Source organism: Anolis carolinensis, chromosome 6 (assembly GCF_035594765.1).
Source record: "Anolis carolinensis isolate JA03-04 chromosome 6, rAnoCar3.1.pri, whole genome shotgun sequence".
In the NCBI taxonomy this organism is placed as follows: Eukaryota; Metazoa; Chordata; class Lepidosauria; order Squamata; family Dactyloidae; genus Anolis; species Anolis carolinensis.
In genome coordinates, this window is record NC_085846.1 from 38,129,660 (window position 1) to 38,150,277 (window position 20,618).

The following is a 20,618-nucleotide window of genomic DNA, read 5'->3' on the forward strand; positions in this document are numbered from 1 at the left end:
TACTAAATTTCCTTTGACCAGAAACTGTGTATGTAATTTATCAACGTGGGCAATGTACTAATTTTACAAAGGAACACATTGCTAAGTCAATTTTTCATCAAACTTGCTAAGGTAGTGGTATCTGCTGAGGTTTGGATTAAGAATTTTTCCTGGATATCAAAATCCAAGCATACGTAAATTGCTCCCCAGATTAAAAAAAAAAATGGCAAAATCAAGGTTTGCTTTTTGAGTTTTTCTTTTAGGAGGGAGGATATTTTCAAGTCATGTAGGATTGAATCTGTGGATGCAGAATCTGTGGATATGGAGGACTGACTTTAACTTATTGTGGTGGGGCACCGGATTAAACTCGTGTGCTGCTGAATTGCTGATCTGAAGGTTGGCAGTGCGAATCTACAGGATGGGGTGAGCTCCTGCTGTAAGCTCTAGCTCCTGCCAACCTAGCAGTTTGAAAACATGCAAATGTGAGTAAATCACATTTGGGTAATCATGCTGACCACCTGATCAGGAAGTGTCTTTGACCAATGCAGGCTACTTGGCTTGGAAATAGAGAAGAGCACCTCCTCCAGAACCGGAGTTGAGCACTGCTTCCAGAGCCGGAAATGAAAGGAGAAGCCTTTCCTTTGTCTGTGTATTTGTGTCTCCTTGTATTTCATTGTAACAATGCATTGAATGTTTGCTTGTGTCTGTTTACATGCTGTAATCCGCTCTGAGTCCCCTCCCTTGGGGAGAAGGGCGGAATATAAATCAAGTATATTATTATTATTATTATTATTATTATTATTATTATTATTATTATTATTATTATTTCCAATTATCCCACCTGCATGTCATGAACTTTGATCAGAAAGAACACCATGGGATTGGGGTGTTAATTTTTGCTATATGTATTATGCCAAAGAACCATTGTTTTTGCTCAATCTAATGATGGACTGAAATGTGTAAATACATTCCAAGTCAGCTGTTTATTTTCACAATCTTCCTTTGTATTTTGTGTTGTTTTCTTCGAGGATAGCTGTCCCGAAATCCAAGATGCAATGCCCAGGAAGACTGAAGTATTGTGTGACTTTTTGTCTTTTCATTCCGAATGTGTGGTTTATGGCATCTACATCTTTATGCCATATCCAGCTACAAAGCCTTGTGCTACAAAGTGCTATACTGATATTCCATACTGATGTGACTGCCATTGAAGTCTAGTCCCAGTTTTATAGGAAATCAGTCTTTGCCGTAAGATCTCCGCCCTTTTCCGATTGCAGAGATGAAACAAAGTGCTGAAAGCTGCGGTTCCTGTCCCATTCCTTGGTGCTGGTTGTTGGTTTGTTTTGTATGTTTATGGATGAAATATACTACTGATGCCACTGCCTGTCTTTCCATGAAGGAGCCGAGCCAGCCTACAATTGTGGGAAAACCTCAAAGCTTTACAATGACTGCAGGAAGTGCAAAGACAGGCAGGAAAGATAAAAATGGCACTGTTTGCAGCTGCCCTTTCACCCCAGGAAGGGAGGCAGACAGAAACAAGACCAAAGAGACTCCGCTGATCTTCCTGTGACTGACAGACAGGTCCTCCTCCTCCACTTGGCTTCCTTTCCCTGATATTCTTCCTGTTGCCTTCACTTGTGGAACTGGACAGAGCAGCACCATGGGGAGGAAGAGAAAAGCCAAAGGCATCCAAAATGTTAGGCCTGTGACACAAAATGCAAGGGTTAATGGATCTGTCCATCTACCATCTTTGTTGAAATTAAAGCTGGCCTTTTGTTGGGCTGCAACTACCATCAACCCAGGGCAGTTTTTCCAAATGTGAAGGATAATGGGAGTTGCTCCCCAGTACTGTCTGGAGGGTCATTTATTTATTTATTTACAGTATTTATATTCCGCCCTTCTCACCCTGAAGGGGACTCAGGGTGGATCACATTGCACACATATAAGGCAAAAATTCAATGCCATAGCATAGAACAGAGACAGAGACAAACGCAGGCATGAGCTGGCCTTGAACTCATGACCTCTTGGTCAGAGTGATTTGTTGCAGCTGGCTGCTAACCAACCTGCGCCACAGCCCGGCCTGTGCCACAACCCCGTCATCGCAGTCCCCTTCTCAGCTGTGCGTTTAGAAATATATCCTAAGTAAATGGATATGTTTTTGATTACCATCCTAATTCCTTTCCTTCTCACAGATTAGTAAATACACTCTTCCCTCTCTGTTATATACACCTACTGTAGTGGTTTGGACAAATCATAATCTCCCTGTTTACATTTTCTTAAAAACTACCGACTTCTTCAACTCCAACTTCGATCTTAGTATGTTTAACACATGGTTCCACTAGTTAGTTAAGATACGATGTGGCTGGCAGTGGACTGAATGTATACAGCAGGGGTCCCCAAACTAAGGCCCGGGGGCCATATGTGGCCCATCGAAGCCATTTATCCAGCCCCCATGGCGGTGGCTCCCTCCTCTGCTGAGGAAGGCATGTGTGGCACGAGGGAGGAGGGAAAGCCGCGCACCTTTCCCGCCTCCTCCCGCGCCTTCCAAAGCTTTGCTTGTTTGTAATGGTTTTTAATTATTATTTAATAATAATTAAGGGGTGCTTTGCTAGTGCTTTTGGTGCACAAAGGCAGAAGGGGGCTGGACTAAATGGCCCAAGGGGTCTCTTCCAAACGTATTTATTATTATTATTACTGACACAAAAACGTATAACACAGCAAATGAGATATATATGCTGGATTTCGTATCACAAAATCACAAGTCGAACACTTCCCAAGTGTTTAGGGCTGTGTGATGTATTATTATTATTATTATTATTATTAACAACATTGAGGCTGGGTGGCCATCTGTTAGGGGTGCTTTGCTTGTGCTTTTGGTGCACAAAGGCAGAAGGGGGCTGGACTAAATGGCCCAAGGGGTCTCTTCCAACCCTCTCTATTATTTTTATGATGACGATGATTATTATTAACATTGAGACTGTATTTGTTCCCATTTTGTTTACTTCCAAATAAGATATGTGCAGTGTGCACAGGAATTTGTTCATAGTTTTTTTTTAACTATAGTCCGGCACTCCAATGGGCTGAGGGACTGTGAACTGGCCCCCTGTTTAAAAAGTTTGGGGACCCCTGGTATACAGTATCCAATTTGCCGTTTATCAATAAGATCCTGGAGCAGGTGGTGGCTAAACAACTCCAGGGATTCCTGGATGACGTTGATTATCTGGATCTATTCCAATCTGGCTTCAGATCAGGACATGGAACAGAAACAGCTTTGGTGGATGATCTACAGGGAGAGCTTGACAGGGGCAGTGTGATCCTGTTAACTCTCCTGGACCTCTCAGTGGCCTTCAATATCATTGATCATGGTATCGACTGGGAGACTCGAGGGGATGGAGTTAGGAGGCACTGTCCAATAGTGGCTCTGATCCTTCCTCGTGGACCGGTCCCAGAAGGTGGGGTCCCACAGGGCTCATCTTTATCCCCGATGTTATTTAACATCTACCTGAAGCCACTAGGAGAGATTATCCAGAGTCTTGGAGTTCGGTATCATCTGTATGCAGGTGATGCCCATCTTTACTACTCCTTTTCACCTGATGTTAAGGAAGCGGTCCTGTCCTTGAACTGTTGTCTGAAGGCAGTGATGGACTAGATGAGTGTAAACAAGTTGAAATTCAATCCAGACAATATGGAGGTACTACTGGTGTCTCGAAACATGGACCTGGGAGCAGTATTCCAACCTGAGCTGGATGGGGTTACATTCCCCCTGAAACCTCAGGTACACAGTCTGGGGGTCATCCTAGACTCTGCTTTAAACCTGGAGGCCCAGGTGGCGGTGGTGACTAGGTCGGCCTTCCCAGAGTTAAAGCTTGGGAGCCAACTGCACCCGCTCCTGGACACATCGTACCTGGGCACAGTGGTACATGCGTTGGTTACATCCAAATTGGACTATTGCAACGTGCTCTACGTCAGCATAGTGCAGTAGTTTGAGCATGGGACTAAAACTTGGGGAGTCCAGAGTTTGCTTCTCCTCAGTTATAAATGTCATTTCCTAATTGATTTTATCATAAAAACATGGACAAAGCTTATTAAATTGCAAAAACTGTATTTTTGTGGGACATCCTGCAGCACATTATGCTAGTTTTTCAATTAACATGTCAGTGTCTCAACCAATTCAACGTAATTTGTGGCAGCCGCAAAAACGAAGTTTCAGGAGTATAACAACTACTTTCAAAGTAAGTACCACACAATTAAAACAGGGAATAACACTTTCAAAGCAGGAACAGAACAGAACATTTTTCAAAGTAGAAGTAGAAATGAGATATGATAACTATATGACTCACTGATAGCCCCCACTTGGACTTGAAATTCGCCTGAATGTATATTTATATGTATAACTATCTAGGTTTTTAAATGTAAGTTCTTAATTTTAATGTAATTTTTAATCTAAATGGATTTTTAAACGTGATATAAATTGTTTTGATGTATATGCTCATATTGTAAGCTGCCCTGAGTCCCCTGAGGGGTGAGAAGGGCGGGGTAGAAATGATGTAATAAATAAATACAAATGTTGTTACATAGTGTTATTTAAGCATCCTTAAATTTGTACAAACACGATGTGCATGGAGTCGCCTCCACGTATCTGGTGTACCTTATTCCCAAAAAAGTGTGTACAGAATAGATCAGTGGTTCTCAACCTGTGGGTTCACAGATGTTTTGGCCTTCAGCTCCCAGAAATCCTAACAGCTGGTAAACTGGCTGGGATTTCTGGGAGTTGTAGGCCAAAACACCTGGGGACCCACAGGTTGAGAACCACTGGGATAGATCATGGACAGCTTTCATTGTTCCCGAGAGAGTCTAGGGACAACCAATATCTTAAAGATGCCTTCGCTCTTGATCATTTAATACAGTTCTGATTCCTTGGGATGCTCAACTTGAAACCTTCACTTCACACAGTCAACACATTTTAAATCAGTCAATTTATTGGATTTCTCACTCTTGTATTTCCAACCACAGTATCAAAGTTTGCTAACACAATAAAATCAATCATCCCTGTCTCTGATAAGTGGAGAGACTCTGATTAACACAGGTGGAAGAAAGAAAGAAAAAGAAAGAAAGAGAAAGAGGGAGAGTGCAAAAGCACTGATTGTTCCCGTACTGCAAGGGAGGGGGGCATATAGCACCCCAGGATAAGCCATTAAATGCAGGGGTTTTAAGATACGTTCCCGCAGGTTCTTAGGCGGTAAAATCCAGACCTGCATCCAAAGTATATTAACATACACAGCTTGTCCCAACCGATTTCGGCACCAAACTTGTATCTCCTTACAGTTTTTTTAAAAATTGTATGATGTGTATAAGGAAAGGCTGCAGAATGAAAAAGGCAAGTGGGAAACAACACTGCAAGATCTCAAGATGGGAGGAGGCAGGGATGTCTTTGCAGGCGGGCTTAGTTTTAAGGAGGCTCAAGATGCTTGGGAAACCTGACCCTGAGAGCAATGGACCCCTGTTCTTTCCCAAAAACTCTGTGTATAACAAAAAAGACAAAGGGTTGGCTTTCTCTCCCAGCAAAAGCCTTTGCAACACGATATGTGGAACCTTACACGCTCAGACATGGCAGGAAAAATGGCAGCTGCTAATCCAGTGTGCAGATTATTATTTTCAGAAAGTGCATGAAAGTAAAACAAAACTTTAAAAAATATTGGAAGAGCAATGGCAATTTTTTTTAAAAGACACTAAACCCCATAAATCTTCCAAAGAGAAAGGAAACATGACAACTCTTTCAAGATTGGAGGAGGCGGCCAGGATGATTCTGGGCTTGGAAGTGAACCAGAAATGCCAGAAGGCAAGAAAAGGAGGAACTGTCCACAGGAGTGTGGGCTTGTTATTCAGGCAATACCTGAAAGCAGGAGAAAGGAGAAGCCTCTTCCAACCCCTGAGGCAACAAGTATAAAAAAACCAGGACTCCCTCTGGGCCAGAAAAGCCCCTCCCTGAAAGAAGCACTCTAGCCCCCAAACATGGGGCAAGTCCACCCCAAAAGGCACTTCAAAGCAATGGGCGCGCTTGGGAAGAGCGAGAGGAGAAGGCACCAGCGTCCCAACGGAGGGGCCATTTCTTGTAACATTCAAATCCCGAAATGGAGCAATAGAAACCAGGTGGACAGCAATGGAGTTCGTCACGGCAGCAGGTTCCCTGTAAGGGGAGAAAAGAGAAGGGGCATGAACGTTACAGCATGAAGCTATGGCAGCCAGTGGCCTCAAATGACCTTCAGGATATTCACCCCACACCATGCCATTGCAGCCCCCGGTGGCACAGTGGGTTAAACCCTTCTGCCGGCAGGACTGCTGACCGAAAGGATGACTGTTCAAATCCGGGGAGCGGGGTGAGCTCCTATCTGTCAGGTCTAGCTCCTCTTGCGGGGACATGAGAAAAGCCTTCTACAGGATGGTAAAACATCAAACATCCAGGCGTCCCCTGGACTATGTCCTTCCAGGTGGCCAATTCTCTCACACCAGAAGCGACTTGCAGTTTCTCAAGTCACCACTGACACAAAAAAACCCCCATGCCATTAATTTGTACAGTGCAGCCCCAGTAGCCATGGGACCTGTATCCAAAGTTTCATCTACTCACACCCAACAAGAGGCGTCGTCTCTAGGAATTTTCTAGGCCTTCCAGGCAAGTTATGCTGAAGGTTATGATAGAGCTGTCCTGAAGGACATCAAAATGTATGGAAAGATATTGCTAGGTGCCGCTAGGGCAACTATATGGTAACTTCCAGCAGATTCACCATTATCTAGTTTACTGTTTTTGGAGTAAGTTCAGGACCATTTCTCCTGCAGGTCCAGAAGTTGTACTAGTCTTGACAAAACCCTTTCTTTAAACACATGAAGTTCCTTTGTAAAAATTGGAAGCTCACTAACAGTACCATGACTAGACCAATTTCTAGCCCCCTAAGGTAGGGTTCATTTCCCTTTTGCTTTTGGGGCATGGGTTTTATTTTAGCAACTTAAGAACATACTGCAAGTCGCTTCTAGATGTGAGAGAACTGACAGTCTACAGAGACGTTGCCCAGGGGACGCCCGGATCTATTACCATCCAGCTAGGAGGCTTTTCTCATGTCTGCAAGCTAGAGCTGACAGACAGGAGCTCACCCTGTTTCACAGATTCAAACCGGCAACCCTCAGGTCAGCGGCCCAACTTCAGGCCAGCAGTTCAACCGGCTCAAAGGTTTAACCCATTGGTTCTTCATAATTTGAAAAACTAAAAAACCCCTGCAGGCAGAGGTTGTTCCTCACCGTTGGATAGACTGGCTGGGACTGATGGAACCAGGAATCCAAGAGCAATTGGAATATCACAGGGATTTTATCCCTGTGTTACTGTTTCAGTCCCTTTGATTGATCAATGTTCCAAAGTCACCCCTTTAAAAATAATTTGCCATTTTTATTAATGACTTTTTACAGCTACTCCCACAATACTCATTTACATACATCCAAAAATGAAAAAATTAAGAAGTAGGCAAATTGGTATGGGAGAAAAAAAGAACAGGGCTGCTGTCTATCCCAAGCAACTTTTAAACTAAGATGGATGGCTGTAATGCTTGAAATTTTGTTGAAATCGTAGTGAATGCTATAAACACTCAACTCCAAACTGCCTGGCTCAGGTACTGACCTTGTCGTAGGGGCAACAAGCCCACCCGCCTGACTTGGCCTTGCAGCAGGTCTGTCCATAATGACAGTAGTGTTGGTCACCACAAGACACATCCAAAGTGGTGATGGCAACTTGGGAAGACATCAGCAGGTCCCCTGAAGGCAGAACTGTGGGCTTGTGCTGTTTCTCACAACTCTGAGCTGCAACATTGCAGGTGTAGCCAGAGGGGCAACAGTGTTGGTGATCCTCACAGCAAACAGCCTGTGGAAGGCAGGAGAGAACAATCTCAGTTTGGGACTTGTTGAACAGACACTATTGCTAACCTAGCTAAAGAGCAAGCAAAGGCTGGCATCCTGTTTGTGACACACACAGGTGAAAGTTCAACATATGCCTGAATGTGCTTTTTTATCATTGCTGAATGATTACACTGGACAACACACATTTTGGTGCCTTAATTTCTAGCTAATTGGGGGCCCTGTTTCTGGATAAATCTGACCTCCCGATTCCAAAAATGGCACCCATTTTCCCACATCAGCTCTGGTTTTTTAGCTATAGAACATATGCCATATACTAACACCCATATGTTCTCAAATAGAAACCCAGGATAACTAAATCTAAGAAACCAGAGCTAGTGCAGTCGATCCAATACAATTTTCTGAATTGATGCTCCAAATAACCTTAGGAATAGGCCCAAGGTAAAGGTAAAGGTTTCCCCTGACGTTAAGTCCAGTCATGTCTGACTCTGGGGGTTGGTGCTCATCTCCATTTCTAAGCCAAAGAGCCAGTGTTATCCGTAGACACCTCCAAGGTCATGTGGCCGGCATGACTGCATGGAGCACCGTTACCTTCCCACCGGAGTGGTACCTATTGATCTACTCACATTAGCATGTTTTCAAACTGCTAGGTTGGCAGAAGCTGGAGCAACAGCGGGCGCTCACTCCGCTCCCGGGATTTGAACTTGGGAACTTTTGGTCTACAAGTTCAACAGCTCAGTGCTTTAACACACTTGGCCACTGGGGCTCCTACGAACAGGCCTAATAACCAATTAAAAAATCCACCATTAACATATTACCATGTAGCAGAATGAATACCAGGATGATCTCAGTAGATATCTGGAAATGTTATTATCAGTTCTCATTTGATTACAGAAATAAATGTTGCAATATTGCAACTCCTATCACCCACTATCATTATGTATGATGAGGGGTCTATAGCACCCAACATTTCTAAACCATACTTTGGGTGTAACAACAAACATAGGTCCTGGGCATGCAAATCGTCATCTTAAGGATCTCAGCTTTCAGTTTATAAGCGCTCAAATGTCCCGCTATTAAATTTCCCAAAATAATTCTAAAAATGGTTTGTCAATGCCCAGGAGAGTCTCAGGAGCCTGTAACATAGGCACAGTGCTGTACCCACATTTTCTACTACTCACAGCACATATGGCAAACCAGAATGAACTCACATTGGGTAGTTGGCAGCAGCTCCAAGCCCCTGACACACCCTTGCAGCAGGTCTGCCCTTCTTCGCAGCTGGCAGTATTGTTGCAACGGATGTCTTGGCTTTGCTGCGTCTGGGCTGGAAGCTTGGGTGCCCAGGGCAGAGTATGCTGAGACTTCGAGCAGACGCCTGAGGATGGATCACACATGAAGCCACTGGGGCAGCAATGCACATGGTCTGCACAACAGACAGCCTGCAAGGGAGACAGTTAGACAGTCAATTAACGAACGATTGCCTATTTAACCACAAGGGAATATAAATTCTGTGCTGGAACTGGGAATAGTACACAGTTTTTCATAGTGCTGAACCTTGACATATCTTACTGCTGCCCTGAGAGCTTTTGGAGTGCTGAATCCTGACACCTGTTGCTGCCATATGTTTTATTGATAACAATTTGTTTGTATATGATTCTGTTTGCTTACTGTATATTTTGGTATGCAGTTTTCCCTTTACTCTATGTTTATTGAGGTTATGGGAGGGGCTACATACCACATGATCATATCTAGGACTACTTTGTAATCTCAGACTCCATTTTAGAACACAGAAATGCTTTAGCCATGAGATGCTTTGGACTTCAGACTCCATTAAAGCACAGACTCCACCAGATGCCATGTAGACTATGGACTGTTAAGAGCAAACTAATGTTGCTCTTGATTATAAGAAAGATGCTCTGTGTTATCTGCACAGATAAATTACTTCAAATCTATATGTAGCTGGATTGACAAGTTACATACCTGTATGCTGAATACATGAAGGTTGTGAGTAAACCAGATGTTAATATTAGTGAAGTCTATTTTTGTCTCTTGAGAGCATGATATAGAAACAAGATATTTTATGGGAGAGTAGATGCTTTTGGGCACTGAAAAAAACACTTCTGAAGAACTGCTATATTTTGTGCATTGGCATAATCTCTGTTCCTAAGAGATCAGAGACAACCAGGTAATCAGTCTAACTGAAAGCCAAATTGCCTTGCATAATATACCACTGAAAATAAGATTTTACTCAAACAAGTTTTTGGCACTTCTACAAAAGGTTATGATTTTCAAATGGTTATGAATGCCATTATTCTCCAAAAGGATTATGGAGATTCTGGTTTTCCAAAAGGTTATGATCTCTAAAATCTCATGCTTTTCCAAAAGAAGTAAACAAAGAAAATCAAATTGGACAAGTGTGACCCATCTGTGGGTCAATAATTACACTATGTAACACAATTTTTGTTCCTAGGTTATAAACGTCATTTCCTAATTAGTTCTATCATAAAAACAAGGAAAAGTTTATTAAACTGTCAAAACTTGGTTTTGGCAGGACATCCTGCAGCACAGTTTGCTATAATTTTTCAATGCATATCTCATAGTCTCAACCAATTCAACCTAGTTTTTGACAGACACAAAAACAAAGTTTCTGGAGTATAACAACTACTTTCAAACTAAGTACGGCACAATTAAACAGGAAATAATACTTTTAAACTGGGAACAGAAAATGTTTCTAATTTTGTTACATAGTGTTATGAAAACTGTTCAAGTTATCAAAGAAAATTCACTCCCCCAGTCCTTTCTCAGCCTTCATATATCTTCCTATCCTTAAGCTAACATTTGATACAGGAGCTGTTTGTTTGGTTTTTTAAAGCAAACATGGTCATAGGTACTGACTGCCTCTCTGCACTACTGCACAGCTGTTAATGTTTGAACATGATGTTAACAAGGACTCCAAAAATTATCTGCCTAGTGACAAAGGCCCAGTTCACTATAAACCAAGGAAGAATTACTGGGATTCAGCACTTGTGAGATTTCCCTGTAGCAGAAAGAAATGGCAGAATACAAGCTTTCAACTTCAGCCAGTTATTCTTAACGGACTATCGCAACATAGGTAGACAATCTGGCATCTTCCAGATGTTTTGGCCGATACTTTCTACATTGCTTATCCCTAAAACAACAAATGTATGTAAAATGACTGGTTATTTTCATACAGAACAATGCAATAACACAGTCACAGTAAGAAATAAAAACAATCAAAGAAAAAAGAAAATAAAACATATTTTAGTCTCATTAGAAGCCATTGGGCTATAGCTTCCACAATCCCAGACTCTGGCCTTGCTGGCTGGGAGCTATGAGACTTGCAGTCCTCGACATCTGGAGGGTCCTCCATGCCTTGTCTTCCAAGATTCCCTTCCTGAAACTTGCTTACCCGTGGGAAAGGACAGCAACCCCATTGGCCCGAGGAAAGCCGGCAACATGTCTGTCCATCTGGGCAGCTGGTTTGGTCGTCACATTTCACTTCTCCAACCTGCCTTCTCAGAACAGGAGTCATGGAGAGGCGCTGGGAGGGGACCTGGCTTTTGATGCAGGAGCCATGTGCAACATCACACAAGTACCCACTGGGGCAGCAATGGAAAGAGTCAGCGCAGCAGACTGCCTATGGAGAAGAAAGAAGCCACAGGTTGGAAAAGAATGGCACAAGAAGTCAGAAGGCTGCCAAAATGCTGCTTTCTTGTTTATGAAAATAACTCCAGGACACCCTTGCGGCGCCCATTTGGCCAGCCAAACAGTTTGAGCACACTTCTTACCCACACATACCCAGGCTCTTTCTTCAAGCATTCTTTTTATGGCCATACCCACAACAAAGAAACCCCTTCCTCTTAGGAGGCACAGCTTTGAAAAGTTACTCCTGTTGGACTAGATAGGTAAAGGTAAAGGTGTTCCCCTGACATTAAGTCCAGTCGTGACCAAATCTGGGGGTTGGTGCTCATCTTCATTTCTAAGCCGAAGAGCTGGCGTTGTCCATAGACACCTCCAAGGTTATGTGGCCGGCATGACTGCATGGAGCACCATTACCTTCCCGCCGGAGCGGTACCTATTGATCTACTCACATTGGCATGTTTTCGAACTGCTAGGTTGGCAGGAGCTGGGGCTAACAGCGGGCGCTCATTCCGCTCCCGGGATTTGAACCTGGGACCTTTCGATCTGCAAGTTCAGCAGCTCAGCGCTTTAACACACTGCGCCACCACCAGGGCTAGATAGCCATATATTATATACACACATACACACACACATTTGAAAGGATGTTGTATTTGGGATGGGACAGGCTTGTTTTCTCCTGCTTTGAAAACTAGGACTTGGAGCCATGGATTCAAATTGCAGGAAGAAACATTCCATATAAACATAAGGGAAAACTTCCTGAAAGTAAGAGGAATATGGAATATGGTGCAGCATTGGAGTGTGGCGATGTCCTTCTCTGGAGGTTTTTAAGCAAAGGCTTGATTGCCTTCTCTTGGGAATGCTTTGATTATGTGTTCCTGTACTGTTGGGGATTGGGCTGGATGGCCCTTGGGGTCTCTTCCACATCTATGATTTTATGACTACAGCTCTCAGAAACTCCCAACCAACATAGCCATATTGACAACATATTCTTGGAATTATAATCCAAAGAAACTGTTACCCCCAACCCTCTGGGCAAGTGGTGGATAAAGAGACAGGATGGTGCCGTGGGGGGAAATTTTTTTTGTTTCTGATTCAAGAGGCCCCAGTTTCAAAGTTCTGCTCTACTACTGAGTACCAATTTCAGACTTGTGAGGAAGACTGAATGAATTTCACAGCATCTTGGGGTGCTGAAGGAAGCCAATTGCAGGGAACTATCTAATCAGATAGACGTAGCAGTAAAGATTATCTGAGATACCATTGCATAAAATATTAGAAGCAAAATAACCTCAGAGAAATGAGCTGCCTCCATTCCACACACATCTTTTACTAGAATTCCCTAAACACTCAGACCTTCTGCACTGCCATATAATCCAGATAATTAAAGCAGATAATCCAGATTATCTGCTTTGAACTGGATTATTTAAATCTACACTGCCATATAATCCAGTTCAAAGCAGATAATCTGGATTTTATATGGCAATTTAGAAGGGGCCTCAGTCAGCAAGGTTAGCTGGAGCATTAGTTTCCAAAAGTAACTTTTCCAAGCTCTGCTCTCAGGCCCACGATTTGAAACAACTCCCAACTGTAATGGTTAATAATTCATATCTTCCCAGGCCTGGAATGCATATGGCTTACAACAGGGGTCCCCAAACTTTTTAAACTGGGGGCCAGTTCACGATCCTTCGGACAGTTGGAGGGCCGGTCTATAGTTGGCCACCAAGCAATAATAATAATAATAATAATAATAATAATAATAATAATAATAATAATAAATAGGGTTGGAAGAGACCCTTTGGGCCATTGAGTCCAATCCCCTTCTGTCTTTGGGCACCAAAAGCACAAGCAAAGCACCCCTGACAAATGGCCTCCCAGCCTCAATGTTAATAATAATAATAATAATAATAATAATAATAATAATAATTGTGCAGTTTTCTGGCATTGTATATTTCTGTGACTGTTCATTTTGGGTCCTAGACACTTGGGAAGTGTTCGACTTGTGATTTTGTGATATGAAATCCAGCATATCTATCTTGTTTGCTGTGTCATAATAAAATAGTAATAATAATAATAATAATAGTTGGAAGAGAAGAAGAGAACCCTTGGGTCATTTAGCCCAACCCCCTTCTGCCTTTGTGCCGTGGGGGCCGGATAAATGGCTTTGATGGGCCGCATGTGGCCCCCGGGCCTTAGTTTGGGGACCCCTGGCTTACAAGGACAGATCAAATTCTTTATCATGAATACATAACACTGAACTATAAATAGAATTATAGGTAATTCAAAAGCATATACACTAAAAACAGCCGTAACCACACATACGGGCAATATGATAGCGCCGTATTACTTATTAAAACTTATTAAAACTTATTAAAACTTATTAAAAACACTCTTGCCCTAACCAGCAAGTACTCCTTTCTAATTAGGGCAATGGAAAGCTTAACAAAACAGGATCTAGGAGATCTCCAGTAGATGGGCAAGGACTTCTTGCTCATATTAAGGAGCAGTGGCAAAATCCTACTGAAATGGAGAAAGATTGAAATAATTGATTCACAAATCTGCAAGACATGAGCAGGCTCGCTGTAAGTCAATGTTGACTTCATGGCAATTAATAGCATACAAATCAAATCAAGACACAACATATAAATGGTTTAGATGGTGAAGTGAAAACCTGATTTAAGACCTGGAAGACTTGCAAAAATGGCCTTCAACAAGCACAGAAAATTAAGAAGTGACACATGACTTATATCAAAGAGAAGACTATCCCTGATAGGAGTCATGATGCTCTAAATCACTGTGAGGTGAACCTCAACACTCCCAGGTTCTGGGCTTTCAAAGTTACCATTTTAAAGCCTGCTGGCTCTTGGGGTTTAAGTCAGAAAGGCATTAGATTCCAGAGGCCTAATGCTTGCCCAACCCACAAATGAAGTGGCAGTTTTTTTGGGATGGGAATTTTCAGAATCCCCCAGATAAAATGGCCAATAACCATGCTGGTTAAGAGATTCACCTAAAAATGTGATTTTAGAAATTTCAGGACACACAAACATACACACCAACCTCTGGCAGAGGGCAACAGCTCCAGCCACCTGTTGCAGTGTGGCAGCATGTCTGCCCATCCGCACAACTTGACACATCATCACACCGGACATTCTGGATCTCAGAGGTGATGGTTGAGATAGCAGCTTTCTTCTCCAGCCAAGGGAGATGGTGTCCACTCTTGAAGCAAGAGCCAGTCGATGGATTACATGAGTAGCCATTGGGACAGCAATGGATGTGATCTTGACAACACACAGCCTGCAGAGTGAAAGAGAAGTCATACAATTGTTGGGTCCACTGGACAGAAGGAGGGGACACTTTACTGATTCTAGTTGGGGAGGCCAGAATCCCATCAACCAAATGTAATAGAATTCTGGTTGAGGACCTAAATCAAAACTGTTCTTTCCAATTTAAATACCTTAAAGGAAGAAAGAGGCTAGTAGAAACTTTTGGTCAGACTTCCCTAATGTGGTGCTTTTATATAGGAGTTATAGTCTGAAATACCTGAAGGGCACTGCATTGAGGGAGAGTAATCAAATTTCCAACACTTTCCTTTTCTCTACACTGTGGATATTTGGAAATATAGTCTAATAGGCCTGAAGAGAATGGAGTTAGAGATACCTAACCTGGATCATAAGTAAAACACAAGAGAACCCGAGAGCACAAATGAGACATCTTTTGGAAATCATGAAATTATTTGTCTGGCCAAAAAGTGGGCATTATCAAGGACTGCCTCCAATACCAGAGGTCTGAAATAGATGGAATCAGTAATTATGTACACAGACAAAAAGCAAAAGGAGGAAGATTACATTCCAAGAAGCTGAACCCACCTTCACCTGACCCTCCAACTATTTTGAATGTCAATACTGAAAGAGTGTGAGAACTGCCAGACTGCCAAGCTAGGCAACCAATCTGGGGACGAAACTGAGAAGGGAAGGGAACTTCTCAGAAAATACAGAGCGCTGGCAAGAGAAATGCAAGACATAAGTCAAACTAACAAGAAGTTCAACTGTAGATCGCTAGTTAAGATTTGCACCTTGGCAGGTAATGATGTTTCCTTTTGTTATTTACTTATACACTCAAAACTGTGATCTTTTCTATTTTCCTGATGGCAACACTGTGATCTTGAGTTCATTTTCCAATCATCCAGATGTGACACGCCCTGTACTTTCTCAGCTCCATATTAATGATTAAGAAGCCTAGAAAGCAAATAGTACAATACATACAGTACAATCCCTGTATGCACAGGCCCATTGCCCCCAGTTTCATATATCTATGTCCAAATTGACAACAACAACAACAACAATAATAATAATAATAGGACACAACACACCAGACATCACAGTTGTAGAAAAGAAAAACGTTTGGATAATTGATGTTGCCATCCCAGGTGACAGTCGCATTGACGAAAAACAACAGGAAAAACTCAGCTGCTATCAGGACCTCAAGATTGAACTTCAAAGACTCTGGCAGAAACCAGTACAGGTGGTCCCAATGGTGATCAGCACATTGGGTGCTGTGCCAAAAGATCTCAGCCAGCATTTGGAAACAATAGACATTGACAAAATTCCGATCTGCCAACTGCAAAAGGCCACCCTACTGGGATCTGCGCGCATCATCCGAAAATATATCACACAGTCCTAAACGCTTGGGAAGTGTTTGACTTGTGATTTTGTGATACGAAATCCAGCATATCTATCTTGTTTGCTGTGTCATACAATGTTGTTGTGTCAATAATAATAATAATAATAATAATCAGATACAAAATCTGGATACAAAATCCAGCATATCTATCTTGTTTGCTGTGACATAATAAAATAGTAATAATATAAAACTTTATTTATATACCACTCTATCTCCTCGAGAGGACTCCGGGCCGTTTCCAACATGTATGCAAAAACAAGTCAAATGTCAAAACAACATACAACAACTTGAAACACTGCAAACATAATAACCACATCATAACAAAGCAAAACAATTCAGTTAAAATAGACATAGTTACAGTCTGACTTCTCTAGGCATTTTCTAGTTCCTCTAGTGCCGTGGTTCTCAACCTGTGAGTCCCCAGGTGTTTTGGCCTACAACTCCCAGAAATCCCAGCCAGTTTATTTATTTATTATTTATTTACAGTATTTATATTCCGCCCTTCTCACCCTGAAGGGGACTTAGGGCGGATTACAATGAACACATATATGGCAAACATTCAATGCCAACAGACAAACAACATACATTAGACAGACTCAGAGGCATTTTTAACATTTTTCCAGCTTCACGATTCCGGCCACAGGGGGAGCTGTTGCTTCACCGTCCAGTAGTGGCTGTACTTCCGCATTCCTTTCCTCGTGTTTTGCTGGCAGTTTTATGGTGTTGTAAATTAGCCTCCCGCATAAAGCGTCCCTAAATTTCCCTAATTGACAGGTGCAACTGTCTTTCGGGGCTGCATAGGTCAACAGCAAGCCGGGGTTATTAATGGTCAGAGGCATAACCCGACCCGGGCTTCGAACTCATGACCTCTCGGTCAGTAGCGATTTATAGCAGCTGGTTACTAGCCAGCTGCGCCACAGCCCGGCCCCAGCTGTTAGGATTTCTGGGAGTTGAAGGCCAAAACATCTGGGGACCCACAGGTTGAGTACCACAGCTCTAGTGCATCTCTTTAGTATTCTTGGACTCCAAGCCCTCCATTTCAATAGAGTTTGCTATTATCATGGTTTTGCATATCCACACATAGCCTAGCAATATATCCACCATGGATATGGGGATTGTACAGTATGCAATAATGACTGAGCAGCCACATGAATAATGCCCATCATAGAAGGTGGGGAATGAGATATACCTGTGGTATTGGACAGCAGCCCCAGGCGCCTGATACTAGGCGGCAACAAGTTTGGCCATCTGGGCAGGCTGTCTGGAAATCACATTGCACGATCATATCAGTAGAGGCTGCTGTAGATATTGTGCTTGTCTTTGCCACCCATGGGATATTTCTGCTTCCTTTCTCGCAGGTGCCTTCTGCCAGATTGCATTGGTAGCCCTTTGGGCAGCAGTGGATGTTGTCTGTGCAGCATACAGCCTGGAAATTACACACAGTGGGCAAATAAGTTCAGAATCATAGAGCAATTTGGATACAAGGGGTATGCAAGGTGTCCACACCACTGGAAACAATTAGATTAATATATTTTTTAAATTTTCAATTTACATGTTCAAAACAGTGAATAAAATCTATATACATTGGTATATGCACGAACCAGAACAATACCTCCTAAGATCTATACTATATTTGTATTTGGTTATACTCTCCCCTTCTCCCACCCCATCCAATTTAGTGACTTCCCATCCATTAGATTGGAGACATCCATATATAATTCCGTTCTTCCTTTTGATTACATTGTTTTTCTGTTCTTCCTTCTAGCCTGATTTTTATTATCTGAGGGCCAAACTTTTAGTCATTGTTGCAAATTTATACAGAAGGTAACAGAAAGTTGAGTTCCCAGCTGTAGCCAGGGTTTTAAACGCAGCTCTAAAGATATTGGTGGGTTGGTTGTGTCCTTGGTATCATTTGGCCCAGAGAGGGTTTGGGGCATCAAATTTTCCCTACATCCAAGTCCCTCAACCTGGTGAAGATTCTTCCTTCAGCAATATTAGAATGAGATTATGGGACTGTATACCACGCAAAACAGGTGTTTTTGTCACTAAACTCCCCACAATTCCCGGGCACAAGGAATAACAGCCCACATTCTAACCATGGATGAGATCCCACCTCCCTTCTTACCTCTTCCAGGGGGCAGCACGCCCATTCCCCTGAGGCTTTCTTGCAGCAAGTGTTCCCAGATGGGCAACTGTACTTTAAATCACACTGAATATCATGAGCTGCAGTGGTCCAAAAAAAAAAAAGCACAACAGGATTTCATTAAAGGCCCTTCTAGTCTGGCATTCATCTCCCAAGGTAGCCAGTCAGAGGCTTATGGGAATTCCTCAAGTAGGATAAGAACACAACAGGCCTCTCCCTCTTGTGAGCACCCAGGCATGCTGGAGGTAATATACACTGGTCATTAGCAGCTATAAACAGCTCCGTCCTCCATGATTGCCTTTAATCTCCAAAATAATCACAGGATGCCTTAAACCTACACCTGTTGATAAACTCTATAAGCTAGCTGGCATTGCCCCCCCCCCCCTGAAGTGCGACGGGAAGTTGCTGCTAACGGTGAGAGAAATAAGTTCGAACATTGTGAAAGCCACCCACTGCATGACTATCAGCCTCCTCCCAGTAGACTCAAGTCAAGGAGAAGCTTCATGAGAACCACCACTCCTCTTGATGTTCCCCCAGCAACAGCAAGGGTTTCCCTCTGGGCAGCTAAACCAGGCAATCCCAACTGGATGGCCCCCCATGAGGGTCTGCCTCCAGGGGCAAACCAAGAATGGGCAACTTGGAAGTCCCTAAACAGACTGAGAAGCGGAGTGGGCAGATCAAAAGACAACCGGGCAAGATGGCACTACTTGGAGGAATCCTCCACCTTGTGTGACTGTGGAGCTGAACAAAAAACTCCTCATATGTATGCTTGCCCACAATGCCCTGCCTCATGCACAGAGGAGGAGTTGTTCAAAGCTACGGACAATGCAACTGCTGTTGCCCACTTTTGGTCTAAAACTATTTAGCTGTTTGTGATTCCTTAATTTTATCGCTTTTAAACTTATTTATTATGCAATGCTTTTGACACGAAATAAAAAAAACCAATGGTGGGGAAAGCATCCTGGAAATGGGACATGAGGGCAAGTGCAGAGTAACACCGCCTGTATCCAGGGAGAATTAAAAAGATGCACGGGAGTGGGTAGGACAGAAGATTTCTCCATCCCTTCCTGGATACTCTGCTAAAAAGGTAGACAATGTGCCAATAGCCAGGAAAGCAACAGCTAGGTCTTGTGTAAACAGACTTCCTATCTCTTTCCCTGTTTTTTCTTTCCTCTGTCAAGAGAAAAATCTCAGTGGATGCTAGATGTATGATTAGCCCTCCTTTCCTCATCCTTCAATCACCGCATATATGAAAATACATGTATTCCAAAAAAGAGTCCAAAACTTGGAAAACTTCTGGTACCAAGAATTTCAGATAAGGGGGAACTCAACGTCTATTCTCTTCTTCTACAATAACCAAAACTCCACCTAGGACTCACTAGTGTTATTCTGGAAGTCCTCCCACAGCAATTTTGTTGCTGCTGGAAAACAGAGGGGCTTGTGTTCCCACAGCCAGGTGCAAACTGATGACTTCATCTGCCAAGACATCCAGAGGACCCCAGAAGTTCTTGGAGGAAGATGTCCTCAGTTGGCATCAGGCTGTGGGAACATAGCTGGATGCTTCCCCAATCTCCCTTGTTCGCCAGGAATTATGGATTAGCAGTGATGAGGGAATAAGCAAAGTGACAAAGTGAGTCCAGAGGGAGCTGTCACAGATTTTAGCATGCAGACTGTGTAAGTAAGGTGCAGCCATATGGGATATAAGCCATATATGAGTTCCTTTGAACAAATTAACTGCATAGGACAACTCTTTCGAGAGGAGCCACCGCAATCTGCATTTATACATTGCATTTTTTCAAATAGGGAATAACAAAGATGCTTATAGGACTCTGTCTTCCATTCTGCTACTAAAATAACATTGCTGTTCTAGGCTACTAGGCACTTGCTCTAACTAAGGACTTGCTGCTAGTCCTTCACCATCCCAGTGAGCTTCTCTTCTGGCATCCTCATTCTACTAGGTATCTCTCATCATGTGCTATTGTCTATTAGCAAGCCCTCCTCACCTTTTTGGAGGTCCACCGAGAGACGGGTGATGGGCCATGACCAGCGAGAGGTCATTGTGCATTTCGAATGCAGCAGGTCACAGGTGGTGCCTTGTGGACAGCAGTGAAGACGGTCGCTGCAGCACACAGCCTGAATGGGGAGAAAGAAGGAGGAAAGGGCAAGCCTGGTGGGTACTGGAGCCAGCCAAAAGCCTATCTCAATGAAATATGACAATTAGGAAGGAGGGCTCAAATAAATATTATTTTTATACTTATTCGTGATC

General features: G+C 42.9%; 1 protein-coding gene across 1 annotated transcript in view; it reads right to left on the minus strand.

The window, feature by feature from the left end:
• Window positions 1–4,933: 4,933 nt before the first annotated feature.
• Window positions 4,934–20,618, minus strand: part of grn (granulin precursor) — a 39,442-nt gene continuing 23,757 nt past the window's right edge. The window contains exons 8-15 of the mRNA XM_062984190.1: window positions 20,356–20,485; window positions 18,335–18,432; window positions 17,399–17,635; window positions 14,587–14,823; window positions 11,303–11,530; window positions 9,084–9,311; window positions 7,640–7,879; window positions 4,934–6,163 (exon numbers count right to left, since the gene is read on the minus strand). Of these exons, the coding sequence (XP_062840260.1) occupies window positions 6,017–6,163; window positions 7,640–7,879; window positions 9,084–9,311; window positions 11,303–11,530; window positions 14,587–14,823; window positions 17,399–17,635; window positions 18,335–18,432; window positions 20,356–20,485 (1,545 nt within the window). The 3' untranslated portion in view covers window positions 4,934–6,016. The remainder of the gene's footprint in view (window positions 6,164–7,639; window positions 7,880–9,083; window positions 9,312–11,302; window positions 11,531–14,586; window positions 14,824–17,398; window positions 17,636–18,334; window positions 18,433–20,355; window positions 20,486–20,618) is intronic.